At 36.3% G+C, this 19,318-nt stretch overlaps 1 protein-coding gene across 4 annotated transcripts; it reads left to right on the forward strand.

Annotated features, from left to right (window-relative positions):
• The first annotated feature begins 4,670 nt into the window (after positions 1-4,670).
• LOC136753354 (cholinesterase) lies at positions 4,671-18,964 on the forward strand. Of its 4 annotated transcripts, XM_066709375.1 has the most exons (6): positions 4,671-4,824; positions 5,441-5,569; positions 6,538-6,710; positions 12,912-14,431; positions 14,802-14,959; positions 17,588-18,964. In XM_066709375.1, the coding sequence occupies exons 3-6, from the start codon at positions 6,708-6,710 to the stop codon at positions 17,710-17,712; spliced, it is 1,806 nt and encodes a 601-aa protein (XP_066565472.1). In that variant the 5' UTR covers positions 4,671-4,824; positions 5,441-5,569; positions 6,538-6,707; the 3' UTR covers positions 17,713-18,964. The 4 variants fall into 4 exon arrangements, with proteins under 4 accessions (XP_066565472.1, XP_066565473.1, XP_066565474.1 ...); XM_066709376.1 differs by lacking the exon at positions 6,538-6,710; XM_066709377.1 differs by lacking the exons at positions 4,671-4,824; positions 5,441-5,569; positions 6,538-6,710 and adding an exon at positions 6,732-8,287.
• Positions 18,965-19,318: the final 354 nt, after the last annotated feature.

The raw sequence follows: 19,318 nt of genomic DNA on the forward strand, positions 1-19,318 counted from the left end.
ACCAGGAGCTCTGGCACCCTTGGCCCCTGCCTCCCTTGTGTGTCACCAGCTCCTGGATTTATATTGTAGTGGTGTGCAGGTCCCTTTTGTTTCCTGCCTCCTCCTACTTTTTGAGTTAATGCTTAGTTAGTAGAGCTTGGCCCTGTGGCCCCTGCTCCTGTTTCACTGATTGTTGGTGTGCAGGTTCCTGTTGGTTCCCTACCACCCTTTTGTCTATTATTGTAAGTTGAGACTTATCTCATAGCAGGCTGTGACCTCTGGGCTGGCTCCCTTATCTGTCCACTGCCGGCCTCCCTTGTAACAGTTTGGGTATTCTGTATCTCATCCCCCTTTGGGAAATATCCTATTCTAAAAAGATAAAGCTATGTAGCAAATGCAACCACGGTTATCTGAGAAAGAGGATACTCTTCCTAGATACCCAAAGACTGCGAGGTCAGATGAGAGACTTGGACTCTGTAGTTCACTCTGTGTTGTACTGGTGAAAGCAGGCAGAGGGGCGGTCTACCTGAGTGACTAGGCAGCTTTGTGTGTTCATGAGTTCCCATTTTAACGGCAGTATCCCATCCCCCTTTGGGTAGTTCCTCTTTCTCAGATAACCTTGTACAGCATAGAGCCCCATGCATGTAGAAACACAATAATAATATGGTTTTGGCTTTGTTGTTCATTCTTACTGAATTTATAATAATAGTAATACAGAAGGTATCCTCATGTCCAAAGAGAATGATCCACAGCGGAACCCCAAAAAAAGAAAAGTCGCTGTTTGTTTTTCCCTGTATATAGCAAGCAGGGGAGGCAACTTTGTTAGACAATTTACATTCACAGATCCCATGGTAATGACATAGCCCCCTCCCCCTATGGGTAGTATCCTCAGCTCGAAAGCTAACTGTTATTTCTCAGCTGGCTGTAGTCCAAGATAAAATCTATTCCTTACTGTTGCAGGAAGAACTAAAAATATCGAATTAACTAAGTGTGCCAATAATGTTAAAAAAAAACTAAAAAAAAAACTGTGTGAATGACTTTGAAGGCACAGATCACTCAATGAATATAATGCACATTTACTACAAATAAATATATAATTATAATTCCTTTTGGTTATTCCCATGGATACCAGGTATTTAATTTAACCATGTGTTCGTATTTGCCAATATATTTTTGTTAGTTTTTGATATCTTAGTTTATGGGGAAATGTTTATCGTATTTTAGACTTTTTAATCTGAAAAGAAGATTAGAAACAACTAGTCAGCTGCTCGTGTACCTCTTCAGAAACGGCTGTTAAGACTTGTCATTAACTATCTTCTCCAATCGGTGGGATTAATTTTTCAGGAATGCTTTCATGTGTGTATGTATGTATGTATCAAATGCATTTATTTGTTATTTATGTGTTTGTGATTGTATGTGTATTTATTTATTAACAGTTCTGGGTTGCTTATCTAACAGACACAGTTTAAATAGATATTTTGTTACTATTACCATATTTCAAGAATTCATATCCAATTTCATTGTAAATCTTCAAAAGGGTTTACAAAAACAGACCAAATGAGCCATCTGCTAGGAGCCAGATTTCATTCTGATGTTTGTGTTTTCAAATCCAACAGACTTGATGGTATCTACCAAACACAAATATTATGACTGTTTTCAAACTTGCTTACGTTCATTTTCTTCCTTTCTTTATTCTTTTAAATGCACCCCAATTTCTTTCAAATTATTGCACACCATAATAATGGACATCTTGGGATATTTCATTTTCTACCGAAATCTCTCCCAGAACCTTTGCTTTTTCAATTTCCATTACTCTGTAATGGTCTAGAGATTGATTTTAGTTTCATAATTGTTTTGTCACTATGTGGAAATCACTTGAATACATTAGGCTTATATTTATTACATAAGTTACAAGTGCAGTTTTGTGTATTATTTGGGTTATTAACTTTAGGGAAAACATTTATTTTTCATGTTTTCGAAATTGATTGATTAGTATTTGTGTAAGGTATTGTTGAATAGACATTTCTGGCATTATTTATAACAGGATAATTAGTCTGGAAGTAAACTAATTTAAATCTTAAAATACTAATCTTCATAAGATGTTTTAATCAACCAACTGTCATTCTGTATTATTTGATAATCCTTGGATGTTGATTGTTTTGTTGTTTGTTTTGTTTTTGTAAGTGTATTGCAATGCATTTTCATTATATTTTGAATAGTAATACTACACCCATTACCATCATGCTTTCTTTGAGCAACACATTTTGCTTTACCACTCATAGTGACATAATGTGTTTTCATATTGAACTTTTTCTGTCTAGAGTGCTTTGTCTGTCAGAACTTTTAGATTCTGATTTTATACAGTGTGCAAACCTCTCACTTCTTAGTAAAATGAGCAAGATGGGCAATTTGCCCAGTCAAAATGTCAGGCCAATTGTGTTTTACTTTTCTATTTTAACTTCCCAGTGTGAAAAAAATTACACTGCACTATAGTGTATTGAGAAATGTCATCTATGTCTCTGATGTGCTTGATATGCATTGATATAGTGAATTAGGTGGTAACATGCTTTCAAGAATATGACCCTTTGCTGACCATTATAATGTCTCTCTTAATTAGAATTGGTAATGTGACTCTTAATTAGAATTGGTATCTTATGTGTTAAAAAATACAAGTAGAAGATATAAGAAAGGACACTGAGTAGGTGACACATTTGTCAACACAACCTTCAGCTGTGGAGTGCGATGTTAGCATATCTGTGTTGTGAGGTCAGTATTTGTCCTATAGAACTTTATTAAGCATTTGACCTGTCCATGTTGCACATGTAACAAATATGAAAGTTAAACAAGCCTGTTCTGCTGTGGATATAATCATCAGCATCTTAGTGCTGGGGAAAAAAAAAATCATTTGTTCTTTTCTTGCAGTTTCTAAATTGAATGCTTTCCAAGAGAGTTGCAAGTACATTCAGAGGGGGAATTTTTTTTGCTTAGAACTGCAGAGTTTTATGCTTTCCACTTCATCATTAAAAGCTAACACTAGCAGGCTTTTTAAAGCACATTTTATTGCTTTTTCAGTTGGCCAGCAAATGTGCACATTCAGTATTAAAAACAGTACAAAGATATGCAAACAGATGTGATAAAGTATATACCATGCAATCGTTTTATTATGCAAAAAATAAAATCAATGCAGCACTTGAATGTTGCTCCATTATTTCTACAAACCTGATATAAAATTGATGGGAGATCACACCTGATACTCTGACACAGACAAAACATACAATTTGTCAGAAAAACTCAAAAGCATAACTTGAGTCACAAACGAGCAATTAGATACATAGAACGTGACATCATTTAGTTGATGTCATTGTATACAACAATGGACAAAACATTTAAAACATGGTATTCACAGCTAAAAGCAGCGTGCCTTAAGCTCTTTTTGGATGCCATGGGCAATACTTAGTGGGCATCCATGAAGGATCAGAAGAATTAATCATCCGATTTAATTGCATCGTACAACACTGTAAGATTTTTTTTTTCAACCAAATGTGCAGTCCAATCACTCACATGTGACCTTATGTTGGCATTCTTGATGACTCATTTGGAAATAACATTTAACAACAAAATGTTATGAGTCTAGCAGAATTCATCCCTATGTAAGACTGACATGCCTGTAGTTTTATTGGACAGTGTTCAGCTGTTAACTCTGCCATGTCTTTGGTTTTTAAGCTCAAAACAAGAGTATTCCTTTATGCTATAATTGTTCTTGTGCAAGCAATGAAGAGATTGCATCCCCCATAAATGGCCAAATATCAATACAATAAATTAATCAGTCCTTGCACAGGGTGTGAAAACATATATTGATTTTCCTCATCAAGCCATTTTGTTCTGAAACTATAGTGATGAGCTCTATATAATACATTATTGGTCAAATGTTATGAGATTACAGAAACTGTTTTTGTCACAAAACAGTGACAGGATACTTATTGCTCTGTCTTACAAAGGATAGAACTGGTTTTGAAGCTGCCAGTGCAGAACTAGCCAAAGGCAACTTATTTGTGAACCCCCCTAGTGGAGCTTTTGACACACAAATCTATTTGAATTGCTAAATGAATTTGCTATATATTGAACAGGCTTTTCCTCTTACAAGTTTGCTTTCAGTGTATCTGGTTTCTAGTTACCACCACATCACTTGGTTAGTATTGATGTGAGTTTGGTTTAGCTTACTACAGTCTGTGATACATACATACATACATACATACATACATACATATACAGCTCTGGAAAAAAAAAAAAGAGACCACTACATTTTTTTCTTAAATCAGCATCTCTACATGTATGGCAGCCATTCCATTCCATTCATATTTTTATTTGGAATTTGGGAGAAATGTTGTCAGTAGTTTAATAGAATAAAACAAAAATGTTCATTTTACCCAAACACATACCTAATAGTAAAACCACAGCAACAGATAATTTTGCAGTGGTCTCTTATTTTTTTCCAGAGCTGTATACATATATACACAAATCTTAAATGTAGATCATGTCTTCACTAAATAGCCAAGATGATAGAAAATAGGTCCCATATTGTTAAACACTCGCGAGGTTTTGTCGGGATTCAACAGAGCACAAGTGAGTCTTGAGGCGCAGATTTCTCCAGTTCTGCGCAGATCTGCAGAATACCCCGATCCCATTGGTGGAGCAGCGCAGATCTGCGGAAAGCTGCCTTCCCCGAACGCCACCGCCGTGACGGCGCTGCTTGTTAACCGAGACAAAAGCAGCAGGAATCCGTGCCGCTAATAGATCCGGAAATAGCCGAGGCGGACTGCCCACCACATCGAACTGTCAGAACAGGTGAGGAGACTTTAAATCATTTTAAGAGATCCGCATTTTGCGGTAATGAAATGTTTGTGCTGGACTTTCCTAAAGCATCCCCTCCAACACACACACACACACCGAACATCATAACAGCCAAGAAGAATGGAGCCTTTTTTGGTTGCACGGCGTGGTGCGGTGCAATATAATGCCCAGGGCGTGCGGTGTATTTATAGAGCATGCAGGGGGAAATGCGCAGATCTGCAGACTGTACGACATGCACACAGACAACTGCATGGCAACATTGATACACAAAACTAGTCTAGCAAAACAAACACCATAAAACACAGAGAAACAGTCACACACGAGTCATATCACAAAGTTTCGATTTGCGAGCTTCTTTTGCAAAAGTGTTACTGTCATGTTATCTGCCACCATGCACATATTACCTTTCAACCATATTGCATAGGCTACTGGAGACATAACCGGGTTGCATTTGAATAACAATTAGTGCGATTTCAAAGCATTTTCGTTACAGTCCGTTTTTTGTATGATTCGATTAGCACAATATGATAAGTAGTACTAATGGTGTTGTTGTTGTAGTTGCACAAGCAGCACAACCGAGGCGTTGACTGATCACTTCTGTCCATGCCAGCCTTGCCACTTGAACAGCTGAGCCGCCTGCCAGTGGAGCTGTGGGCGTTTCCTGGCTTCACAGCTGCCGGAGCCCAGACTATCTAGAGCTTCAAAGTTCAAGGCAAGGAGGCAGAGCACAAACTTTCAGGTTGGTCTTTATCTTCACACATATCCAATAATGGCAATCTATAACCACATACCCACATAGATCTAGAATAATGAATAGCTTCGCAAAAACATATAGGTGTTCCAGCAGTGTGTTTAATAATGGCAGTCAGATTAGACACTCAGAGACTGCAGGTATTCAAACAATGACTCTGATGTGTCAGTAATCCACACATCCTGCTGTCAAGTGTTTCTAAGTTCTTGATGTCTTGTTTTGGTATTTTTTTCTTATTCACTTTCAGCACCTTGTGTACCTTTTTGGTTTCTGAACGTGCAGATTTTACTGTAATGGTTTCTCTTTGTGAAAGTTGCAACTGCTAAATAAAAAGAATCATTATAAGAGGTTTTGTCAGGGTCAGCAGGTGCTACATTTGCATCCATCCTGCTCTATCAGGAGGTGACACTATCCAAACAGATTAGGAATGAGGAATCAGGCAGTTCATAGGTCACTACTGCATTTGAATTGTTTGCAAAATGGCATGCTGTGTAAAAATGCAAGGACTATGCTCTTAAAGTACACTGTTTTCAGGTTTATAGTTCAAGATTAGAAAAAAAAGTGTTATGAATGAGTTCAGTTATCTGAAACACTGTAGGCGCAATGTCTGATACTGTATATTTCTAATGTATGCTATACTGTAATGAAAACCTATACCTTCTAAATGTAAAAGATGCTAAGCATAGAATATAAATCCTTAAAGGTGTTCATATGTGGGAAATACCTACAAGGTTAAAACTAAATTGTTCTTTAGATTATGGCAGGTGGCAGGATAATTTTATCAGCTTGTTTTCTAAAGATTTGATCTGATCTGATCAAAATGACAGTTATTTTGAGATTCAGGAGAGATTTGAGATTGAGGCAGATTATTTCTCTCATGGACAAAAGTTGTGATAAAGCAGGTCTTAGTTTAATTTAATGGAATCATTTATTTTCATGTGATTTCTTTTTTGTAGCGTGTATGGGACAGGTAGGCCTATATCAATACAAGTAAGAAAACTCCCAGCTCATCAAAGCCCCAGTTTTATCTAAAACTGACATCCTTATGACGCAAGCTGTCTACAGGGGAAGATCAATCGCATTCAGAAGAAAGTAAATTTCTAAGAAGATGTAAAGTGCCTATTCTATGGTAGGAGGAAATCTTGAATATTTACAGCCATCCCAAAATCTGACTGCTGATCAGTGGCTTGCAGTAGCAGACCTCAGTTCAAAAGGCTGCAAAGTTGCTGCAAAGTTTCTTAGTTCTTTGATGGCTAGTATAGTCAGCGTTAAGCAGATCTGGACACCACAGTCTAAGTTCTAACTTTTTTTTACTTAATTAATTGCTTAGTTAGCATACCCTTTTCCATGTATTAAAGAGATTATGCTTGTATATAACTGCAATTTTAGTAGCAGAAATGTGATTGTTTGAGTGCTTTGTTTCAAAACCTTAGGCCTCAGTATTGCTTTTGTTCACTGTAACAGTTTTATTGTTCATTTGTTTTTTTAACTTTAGTTCATCCATTTCTAATTGAGACTGAAGTGCGCAGTTAGCATTAAGTGTTTTGTCTGTAAAAAATAATAATAATAATAATATACTGGAGGATATGATGGCACAGAACAAGCTGAGTTGAACACAACACTATGAAAAGTAAATAAATCCTTTAAGGGTCAAGATTTTCCAATGCTTTAAAGAATATAGATTTCCCACAGGCATGTTCAGTTTCTGTTTGTATTTCATAGCTCATTAAACATACAGTGCACATATAGGCATTATAAATACCTCTGTGGGTGTTTTGTATTAAATCATTATGTGACTACAAGCGTTTTCGTACTTGTCAGATGCTGAGAAACCATGAAATGTGCATGTAACAAAACTTTGGTGCCATGCTTCTCCCTAGTAGATGCTTCCACTTCTATCATCACTGAGTAGAAGAAACTTGCCAAGGGGCTTCGAATATCAATGGCTTGTCTGTTTTTTTAATTTTATATCATTTTCCACATTGGCGTTTGTTAAATGACAGGATCAGAAGCAAAGCTGAACATTTAAAGCATGCATCAGACTTTATGAATGCATTTCTGCCACCTCTTAATACGAGTTAAGATGCTCTGCAAAGAAAACAATAGTTATGGAGACCCTGAAATGTAAGGTTAGTGTGGGCTATACAATTTTTATTAAAATTTCAGCTCCGTTTTGAAATGAAAATGGATTGACAACGCCTGTGTTCATAAAGTACTTTGTTGATGTAGAAAGTAAAATTAAACATTATACTGCATTTACGGTTGCTGACAGTAGTTTAGCTTTGAAGTGTAAACAATATCTTTCAGTGAATGGTTGGTATCATACTGTTTAACTTGATATATATTTTGTTACAGATTACAATTGTAGCTTATAGTGCATACTGACAACACTTATTTGTTCAGTTGTCTGTACGATAGGTATTGTTATACTGAGGTACTATGCATAACCTGAACTACATGTTGTCCTTTACAATACAGTAAAATTGTGGGCCTTGACTGATAAGTCTGCTACTAAAACATCCTTTCCTGTTTAAATTTCAAATGCTTCAATTATTAAATTGTCAGTCAAACATTTTAAAACCATCTCCTACTTCTATAGTGTGTTTGAAAACTAATCACTGTTGTGCTTTTTTCTGCATCTCCTTCAAAATAAGACTATGAAAAAGAGCTGGAAAATGTAAATTGATCAATTGATGTGTTTAGTCGGTGAGTTTGTTTTTCTTTTAAATTAATTCATCTTTCCATGGGCATGTTTTGCAGATGACTATTGTAGCCTTAACATTAAAAGCTTCTTGTGTTGGTTTTTTTTAATATCTGTTTTGACACCTGTCATTTTCTGGTGTGTGCTCTTTATTGTTCTGAGTAAATGCACCTCGAAACTGATGGGAGAAAAAAGAACGACATGGAGAATGCATTTCAGAGGTAGCTTTTTCTCTTATCATTAATCACCTTTATACATCTATAGCAATAGACATGCATTTTTGCAGCTGGTAATTTAAAAAAATGAAAGTATGAGCTGTTTTTGGTAAATACTCAGGCCTTATTGTTGTATTCTTTGGAAAATAATCATTGTTTTTTCTTATATCAACAAGCAAGACAATTTTAGGCTTGTTAATTATTAATTAAGTAATTAAGAATTGTGACACCCTGGATAGGGGTGTCTGCCAAGAAATAATAATAATAGTCTGACTCTTGCAGGGTTTAGCCCTAATTTTGCAGTTTTTTTTTTTTTCTATCTCAAAAGTAATAGTTAATTATTAAATGCCTACTGCCAATTATAAATATTAATATGAAAAGAGAAATAGAAACTGAAACCATAATAACTCTGTTGCTAGTGTTTAAGTTGTTTCCCTGAGTGGTAATTAACAATAGGGTTCACTGCAGATGAAATGTATTATCAATCTGTCTGTCAATAACGTGCTAGAATAGAACTTTGGAATGTTAATAAAATGCAGAATTTAAGTTACCTAGCTTTGACTTGTTAGCTTGCTTTTATGTGATTGGCATGCAATCATATTTGACAATTTCTAGAAGTAAACATGAAAATAAAGTATGCAGTTCATGGGTATTTGTATAATAACGTAGTGAAAATAGTAATTTATTCCCGCCTTTTCGAATCTCTTCCAGAACTGATAACAAGATCGTTTTTGGTTGAAAGCATTAGGTGTCTGTGACATTTGTCTTTAGCTGAAGTATTTGTAACTGCAAGCAAAATGGAACAGTTTTTTTTTTATTAGACTCTAACAAAAATGGCACCCTCACTTTTTATTTGCTAATCATTGAACATACAGCAGATTATGATTGCAACGAAGGACCTCATTGTTTTATTTAAAGATTTTACAGCAGGTCTCCTTGTCAATATGTAGACCCCTGTTGGCAGTAAAACCTTTGCCAGACAAAATCAAAAAGCATTACGTATTAGCTTTGGGGCATTCGTTTCTAAGTGCTTTTCTTTTAAGTTCCTCCCCACTGTTGTCAATGGATCATTACTTTCTCAAATTATATAGATGTGTAGTTTCATTGAGCCATTTCCTTTAAAGTAACACATGCTACAGAAGCCTGGATTGAATGTGCAATGTGTTATTCTAAATATATTTCTACTAATTCTCATAATAGAGATATTTTTCAGATTATTTGGAGAGATTTCTTCTCATATCTGCCCATTTGCAAAACTGACTTGAACCAGGAGTCAAAATGAGAGATTCCCCTCATTGACCTGCCAATGAGCCTTGGCTCTACCCTGAAGAATCTACTCATTAAGGATCTGAAGGAGAATTTCAGTCTCCAGTGCTGTTTAATTCTTGGCATCTCATTTCAAAGCTACTTCCAATGGTACCATCAATAATCCATGATTTAGAAGACCCAATCTTAACCATACTGTGCCATTTTTATTCAGTCACCAAAAACTGGATGTCACAACTATATGGCAAAGTTGGAAAACAAGCAGTGTTGCATCTTTCATAAAATACTTTTTTTGCACGTATATCATAATGGTTGGTGGAAATTCAGATTGTGCTGCCACAAATTAGATCACAGCATGGTGCTTGGTTATTTTTGTTGATGTATTTATCTTTTTTCAGTAGTGGTTGTGGTATATTTACAAAAGGCATAAGTGAGGGCAATTTGTGATGTTGTGATGAGACTGAGTACAGTTGGGTCCATAAATATTTGGACAGTGACACAATTGTCATCATTTTGGCTCTACGCCACCACAATGGATTTGAAAGGAAACAATCAAGAGTGTAGTAAGTGTCAATTTGTTACAGTAGTTGCATCCACATTGGGTGAATGGTGTAGGAATTACACCCATTTTTAGATGTGGTCCCCCCTATTTTAGGGGCTCAAAAGTATTTGGACGAACTAACACATCATGAATAAATTGTGAGTTTCTTTTGACTGCCTGAAGTCTGGAACCTATAGACATCACCAGATGCTGGGTTTCTTCCCTGGTGATGCTCTGCCAGGCCTGCACTGCAGCTGTCTTTAGTTCCTGCTTGTTCTTGGGGAGTTTTGCCTTCAGTTTTGCCAAACAAAACAATCAGAGATATAGCAACAACATTAGGTTTGGCCAAATCAACTATTTGGTACATTCTTAAAAAGAGAACACACTGGTGAGCTCAGGAACACTAAAAGGCCCGGAAGACCACAGAAAATAATTGTGCTGGATGAGAGAAGAATTCTTTCCCTGGTGAAGAAAAACCCCTTCACAACAGTTGGCCAGATCAAGAACACCGTCCAGGAGGTAGGCGTATCTGTGTCAAAGTCAACAATCAAGAGAAGACTTCACCAGACTAAATACAGAGGGTTTACTGCAAGATGTAAACAGGAAACAGGAAGACCAGATTAGAGTTTGCCTAAAAACATCTAAAGAACCCTGTACAGTTCTGGAACAACATCCTATGGACAGATGAGATCAACTTGTACCAGAATGATGGGAAGAGATGAGTATGGAGAAGGGAAGGAAATGATTTGAAGCATACCACCTCATCTGTGAAGCATGATATGGCATGGGCATGTATGGCTGTATTTATTGATGATGTGACTGCTGACAAAAGTAGCAGGATGAATTCTGCAGTGTTTAGGGCTATATTATCTGCTCAGATTCAGCCAAATGCTTCAAAACGCATTGGACGGCGATTCACAATGCAGATGGACATTGACTCAAAGCATCTACGAAAGCAACCCAAAACTTTTTAATGTGAAGAAGTGGAATGTTCTGCAATGGCCAAATCAATCACCTGACCTGAATTGAATTGAGCAGCATTTCATTTGCTGAAGGCAAAACTGAAGGCAAAACGATCCAAGAACAAGCAGGAACTAAAGACAGCTGCAGTGCAGGCCTGGCAGAGCATCACCAGGGAAGAAACCCAGCATCTGCTGATGTCTATGGGATCCAGACTTCAGGCAGTCATTGACTGCAAAGGATTTGCAACCAAGTATTGAAACTCACAATTTAATTCATGATTATGTTAGTTTGTCCAAATACTTTTGAGCCCCTAAAATTGGGGGGAACACATATATAAAAATGGATGTAACTCCTACACTGTTCACCCAATTTGGATGTATCTACCCTCATCTTAAAGATGAAAGTCTACACTTAAAGCACTTATTCATTGTTTCCTTTCAAATCCATTGTGGTGGTGTACAGAGCCAAAATGGTGACAATTGTGTCTCTCTCTAAAAATGTATGGACCTAACTGTATATTTAACAGCAATGGCAATAGCCTGCAACTGCAGTAGCCTGGGGTAGGAAAAAACAAAATGTAGTCTAGAGTATTTTATTTTGCTTTGTTTTACCCTTGATGAGTACATTAATTATTTAGAAACTGTTTCCCGTTTCATGTTTTATTAATGGTAACTTTGTGTGACTGATTTCCTCCGAATTGCGAAATGTGTATTGAGTAAGGTAAACACAAACCAAAAGACAGGAATTGATCAGATTTAACAAATTGTCTGTCTGATCTTTTCTGTCGTCATACAAACTGAAACCTATGGGATTATTCTAATCCTAATCCCTATGGGATTAACAAAGAGGAACAACTCTCAAATCTGTTTAATTTTTTGGTCTGGTGAAAAGATGTAGCTTTGATTACCTTGTTGGACCAAATCATGTTTCAAAGAATAAATACACTGAGACTGGCATTGATTTTCCTGTATTTAACATCATTCAATATATCATACTGTTCTCATCTCATCCTCAAGTTTTAATTAATAGTACTTTATAATATTTTCTGTTAGTTTTGTACTATCTGTTGGGGCTATGCTGCTGAGAAAAAATACCCATTAGCATTTTGTCTCAGGTACTGCCTACTGCAAATTTAAGCCTCTCTCCCCTCCAGCTAAAGCTTTGCGGACAGTCTTATTCCCTCTAGGTTTGTTTTATTAATCAAGTAGGATTTGTCCACTATCCAAATAAGCAATCAGGATTTCTTGCGTTAGAATTATTATTTTTTTAAAGCTGAATAATCTCTCTGTGGAATAAAGACTGAAATTCAATGTTGAACCTCTGAACGACTATTTATTTATAGAATGTTTTTTTCATTCTTGCTTAAATCAGATGTATTTAAACTAATACTTTTCTCTGTCATATTTGTTTATTTTGATTCTCTACTAATTTAACAAGGCTATCTGTAATGCGAGTTAAAGGAAGTAGAGGATTAAATTGACTGATGTATAGGACAGCTTCATCCATGTATATTGAATCACAAAGCAGATTTCATTTTTGTCATAATATATAATGTAATCTTCTGCTGGTTTAATGTTAATTTATTAGAAATGTAATTCTGTCTCTCACAAAATATCTTACAATCTTTATTTTTCCTCTCAATAGGCCTTTGTTGAAGAGAACATGACTGTGACTTTCACCTACTTACTTGTAATACTTGTGACTTTTGATCTGGTCTGCAGTGCACAAGGTCAAAATGAGTTTGTTATTTTAACTCGGAAGGGCAAGGTCAGAGGAATGCAAATACAAGTGCTTTCAGGATCTGTCACTGCTTTCTTGGGAATTCCCTATGGGGAACCTCCTGTAGGCAATTTAAGGTTCAAGAAACCTGTGCCACGCAAGCCATGGACTGATATCTGGGATGCAATAAAATATCCAAACACTTGCTACCAACAGATTGACAGGGCTTTTCCAGGATTTGCTGGAGCTGAAATGTGGAACCCAAATACTAGGCTTAGTGAAGACTGTCTTTATTTGAACGTGTGGGTTCCCTCACCTAAACCTCACAATGCGGCTGTGATGGTGTGGATATACGGTGGGGGGTTTTCATCAGGGACATCTTCCTTAGATGTTTATGATGGGAAGTATTTGACCTACACTGAGAACGTAATTGTAGTGTCAATGAACTATAGACTGGGAGCTTTGGGGTTTTTGTGTTTCCCAGGGAACAACGAAGCACCTGGGAATGTAGGGTTGTTTGACCAGAGGCTGGCCCTGCAGTGGGTCAATGAAAATATTGCGGCTTTTGGAGGAAACCCAGAAAGCGTGACGCTTTTCGGCGAGAGTGCCGGTGGAGCTTCTGTAAACTTTCACATTCTGTCGCCTGGAAGTCACCCATTCTTCTTGAGGGCAATCATGGAGAGTGGCACCATTAATACACCCTGGGCTGCAACTCCGGAATTTGTCTCACGGAACCGGTCTTTGACTTTGGCTGAACTCCTTGGGTGCCCAACTGGGAATAATTCGAATGTCATAGCATGCCTTCGCAGCAAAACACCACAGGAGATAGTGAACAAGCAGTCCATTGTAATTAAGGATCCAGCACTTGTGGGAACTACATTTGTCCCTACAATAGATGGTGATTTTCTCACTGACTCTCCTGATGTTTTAATCCATTCTGGACAATTTAAAAAAACTGATATTTTACTTGGAGTAAATAAAGACGAAGGGGCGTATTTCTTAGTTTATGGGGCTCCTGGATTTAGCAGAGATAATGAAAGCCGAATCACAAGAGAGGAATTTCTTTCAAGTGTGAAGCTCACCCTTCCTCAAGCTAGTGAAATTGGACGAGAAGCAGTCATTTTCCAGTATACTAACTGGACTGATGAGTTCAATGCTGAAAAAAATCGGGACGCTATGAACGACATTGTTGGGGATTATAATTTCATATGTCCACTTGTGGAGTTCACACAGAAATTTGTAGCGTTTGGAAACACAGCTTTTTTATACTTTTTTGATCACCTTTCTTCCCGAATGCCTTGGCCAGAATGGATGGGGGTAATGCATGGTTATGAGATAGAATTTGTTCTTGGACTGCCTTTAAACAAAAGTTTAGGCTACACCAAAGCAGAAGAAGCTCTAAGCAGAAAAATCATGAGCTATTGGGCCAACTTTGCAAAAAAGGGGTAAGTCACTTTGCTGTCTTTGCCTGAAAAAGTTATGTTCTGATGGGTTTCATGTGGAATCCATAGACATTTCATCTCTCCCTAGATTTTATTTCTGTTTATTTCACTCTAGATGAAAAGGAAAACTAAAGAGCATGTTCAATGAAATAGAAAAGTACTGTCACATTCTTCACAATATAGGAATATTTGTGAAATCACTCTAAAGTAAGCTAATTAACTTAAACTTTATATTTTGAGAACAGATGCACTTATGTATAATTGATCTGTCCACTGTTGGTCTATATTTTCTTGAACCTTTGACAATTTAACTGTATATTATTGTTAAAAATTATTAATAAAATAAATAGTTGTCTGGCATTGTGTTTGACAGGAATCCTAATGTGCAAGGCGCAAAATGGCCACCATTCACATCAAAGAAACAGGAGTACATACGCTTAAACACAGAGTCTCTACAAATACATAGAATGCTGCGGGCCCAGCAGTGCAAGTTCTGGAACAGTTTTTTTCCTAAACTTCTTGAGATAACGGGTAAAGTATTTTGATAATTTTGGCCTTCTTTGTAAATAAGTATATTAATGCAGACCTTTCCTTTTATTCAGCTAGTTTATTTTAGTAATACTTTCTGAATGCTCTTTTTGCTCTAAAAGGTGGTGGGTAGTGAAGTCTTGCTTTACAATACTTAAGATTTGATTTTAGAAATGCTAAAATGTGACTTGAGTATGCACGTTAAGCTAGAACAAAGTTGTGACAGACTGTTGTAGAACTAAAACTAACTTTCTTATTGTATATGTGAAGGAAAGAAACGGTTGCGTTTTGTTCAGCGATAGAGGAAATCTTGAATTTGGTTCGTTTTGTGTTTTGACTATTTATTTTATTTAATATAATTCTTTGTTTAGCATTGAACCCTTGTAAAAAAATAAAACAAAAATGCCTCAGTTATACCTTGCTGCTCTGATTGTATTTAATCATTATATAATAACATAGCGTCCAAGCCAGAAAGAGAAATGTCTTTAGTTCCAGAGACAGTTTTTCCTCGGTGTCAGCCCACTCTTTATTAGTTATTTTTTTAAGAGAAACTCTCCAGCCCTTCAGTCTTCATTTTGTTTTCACTTTGTATTATCTCGACTTCTCCTGCATTAACAACAGGTTTGTCATCCTAACGCGCTCAGTGTAAAAGCAACTTGGCAACTAGTGTTTGTAACTTTGCTTAAAGCCGGAAGTGTTTTTAAATAAAAATCAAAGCAATTCTTAGTTCCATTAGATTGCCATAAGTAAGTTTGTTGCACTACTTTTTTATTTTTTAATAACCATGCCATAGAAAGTATTACTCATACTGACAATTATTAATTAAAGAATACTTAATTTACATTTGTATTTCTCCTGCAAAACAGTACATAGGGTTCTAATTATTAAACACTTGCCTTGGGGCAGTGTAAAGGATTCTTGTATCCCTGTATCTGCATCCCTTGGCTCCTTCAGTTGCTCCATGTCCTCAGAAGTGAACAGAGCATGTGCTGACCTGCCTCGAACCCAGACCGCACTCCCTGCTGTGTCTGTAATCCTGCACGTCCCGTTTCTTATTCTCTTTGTATACAAATTAAAGTGGACCGCAGGGTGAACTTGAATAATTTACAGGGAAAATATTAAATCATTTACATAAGTGGCAAGTTGTAATTTTTTTTTGTTATTAGAATTTAGCATGTGGTTGCATTTATGCACTTCTATGGGCATACCCATGTTTCAGTATTCCACTCTGGAAATCTGGTTGCACTTCCCCCAAAATCACACCGCAAAAGTGCAGTCAGTGTTTCGAAACTATAGTCTGAATTGAAGGCTCATACTCCAGATAATTCCTCACCTCAAGTAGGTTGCAACAAATAAATCCTTAATTTAAAATCTGTTAAAGGTCACTGGTTAAGAAGAGTAAACTTTGACTCAGTGAAAAAGTCCTACTGAGCACCTGAATACTGCAAGGATGTTGATACAATATGGTTGTTCAAAGTAATGAGAAACTCCTTTATATTTATTTATAAATATATTCTAACAACATGCCTATATCAATGTTTTTTTCAGCTTCCATTTAAAAGGGAAATCCTGGAAATCCTCTTTTCAGATTCTATAGGGATTTTATAGGCTACTGATATGGTTTCAGCCATTCTGTTGTGTATATATATTTGTGCACAGACTGTAAATGTAGACTTTGTTTCTCCGCACTTTTTTTGATAGATTAACCCATCAGTAGACAAGCTATTTTCACACTAGGCTTCAAATATCAGAGTATTGAATGCACCTCAGAGCTACTTCCGTGTCTATTTTTCTCTGTGATAGCCCACAGCGAGTTACCCTCCATTTACCGCCACCTGAGGTAGTTTCAGGACTTGAACAAAAGCCTGCCCTGAATTTGTTCCTGTCAAGGCAAGGGCAGTGAACTAAGAACAGAGTACTTGTCAGGATGCGTACTGGCTTCTTTCTGTCATAATAAACTTCCGCAACACAATTTCTTGGTGGCAAAGTGTGTCCCAGCAAGTACTGTCCATTACACAGCAAGGACACAGTTACAAATTGTGCAACAGAGACACAGTGGGGAGTAAAGTGCTGCAAACAACACATTGATATTTAGCGGACTGGAGTTGCACGGGTTGCCGAGGAGAGAGATTCATATGCATGGCCCTGTGTGTTCGAACCTATTTGTCTAAAGCACAGAATTTCCCATTTCCTGTATAAATGTGTTGATCGTACACTGTGCAAATGCTATTTGCCAGTCTTTAAACACATTGCACTCCATTGTAGGTCGAGGGTTATTTTACTTACAGCCGTAAGTGCTATACATTAACTAGACTAAAGTACGGTACTCAGTTAGAACTTATGAAAGAAAAGCACTTTTTTTGTTTGTTCAGTAATTATTGTATTCCTTTACTTTCCCTTGATAGTCATAGTAAATTGTTTTAGTACCTGTTACAAATGTTCTGCCAATGATACTGCAATTTCCTGACGTCCTTAGAGACGGCATTACTCCTAACTGTTTGTTGAAAGCTGAATACCTATTTAACTGGGTTATTTGAGGAAATTTTAAGCTCATTTACCACTGGGGGAAAAAGTGAAGGGCTAGTTTTGAGACATTGCTGTAGTGATTGTTTTGTTTTCTTCTTCTTGCAGTGGATCTAGATGAAGCGGAACAACAGTGGAAGACCGAATTTCATAGATGGTACTCATACATGCTGGATTGGAAGAATCAGTTTAATGACTACAACAGCAGGAAGCAGCAATGTGAAAGTCCCTAATATTGGCACTACAGAAACAGAAACAGTGCCAAGATAAGTTCATGCTTAGAGAGGTTCCGTTTTTTGATTTGTATTTATTAAAATGTATTATCGAAAGAGTTTAATATAAAGATAACAGTTTTAATATATATAACCACGTCCAAACCAAAGTTCTTGGTTTAAAAGTGAGCAGTATATTTTAAATTATATACATTGTACCTGCTTTCTCAGTGCCTTATACTGTACACTTGCAAGGCTTGTGTTATGTATGTTTAAGAGCCATAATAGTGTAGAATCTATCAGACTTCAGCGCCGGTAGAACATCTTCGGTACCCGGTAGATATTTTCCAGGGTATATAGATGTTATATAGTATAATAATAATATATATAGAGAGAGTTTTTTATATATATAATGTGTGTGTATTCTGTATAAGCTATGCAGTTTTTTTTAAATGAGCATACTTTTAAATGTAGCATATTCATTCAAATGAAATCCTATACTATGTAGAAATCATATGTAGCAAAATCAGACTGGGATGATCTTCATAAGCTATTTTGCACCTGACGTGTGTGTGTGCGTGCATGTATGTGTTTATTTATACAATCTAAACAATTAACTCAGACTTCAAATAATGACATAGACTTAACTTTGTTTTCTACTTATGTGGCGGATGTTGCTATATTGAAAGTGTCTTCAATGGAGATGTGCCTTATGTTTTACTTTTATTTGCACCTGCTTTAACATATTATCACAGGCCCATGTATAAGAAATGGGAGATGTCATATCATTGTAGTATTTGAGATGCTTCTTGCAGTTAAAAAGGAAACCAAATGTGAACATGCATCTTGGCTTTCGTGTTTTAAATGCCACAACATATTATAACTATAACTGCATGTCTAACTCGTTTTTCACTGTCTGAGGTAATGATAGGCTTGGCACTGTAACCCCAGAACTTAGAACCTTGCTACTCTGTACTCTGTACTCCAAATTTTATTTACATTTGCATTTTTATTAAATAATTGTATTTGGTATAAATGTAATGCATAATTTTACTGTGCCTTAATATTGAAATAAACCAGAATTTACCTAGGTGTATCTGAGAATAAATATACCACAGTTGTTGATACCAAAAATCTCATTTTAATATAATTGTAAACGTTCAAGGTCAGAATCCATTTTCAGTTTTGCTTTGTAGCATAAGAGGTGTATGGCATCAAATCATTAGATTTGTGTGTCAGTGTTTTTTTTATTAATTAAACAGATGGAATTCAATTTTAAATGTCATACTCATTCATTTGTAAGTTAATCATTCATAAATGGTTATTGCTGACCTTTCAAAAGTGATGCAGTGGAAGGAAGCTTTTGGCACATAGGGTAAGGATACAAACTTGTCCTGTGTGTTTCTTCTTTTTGCTTTTGTTTCTAAATGAGAAAATATTGTGCACATCAAATCTGTCTTTAAACATATTGATATAAGTATTAGAATGCAAAGTTTTTTTCTCTCTCTCTCTCTCTCTCTCTCTCTCTCTTCTGCCATGCAAATGCAATGCAAGCTGAATCAAATAATATATTTTTAATTGGTTGGAATGCTAAAATAGAGCATAGACCAGATGAATAGTATACTAA

This window comes from Amia ocellicauda, chromosome 7, assembly GCF_036373705.1.
Source record: "Amia ocellicauda isolate fAmiCal2 chromosome 7, fAmiCal2.hap1, whole genome shotgun sequence".
Taxonomy (NCBI): domain Eukaryota; kingdom Metazoa; phylum Chordata; class Actinopteri; order Amiiformes; family Amiidae; genus Amia; species Amia ocellicauda.

Bases quoted from the DNA above. Each gene is read 5' to 3' on its own strand.
- LOC136753354 (XM_066709375.1), top strand. The intron at 14,432-14,801 runs GTAAGTCACTTT...TGTGTTTGACAG, and splicing joins GCCAACTTTGCAAAAAAGGG to GAATCCTAATGTGCAAGGCG. The intron at 14,960-17,587 runs GTAAAGTATTTT...TTCTTCTTGCAG, and splicing joins TAAACTTCTTGAGATAACGG to TGGATCTAGATGAAGCGGAA.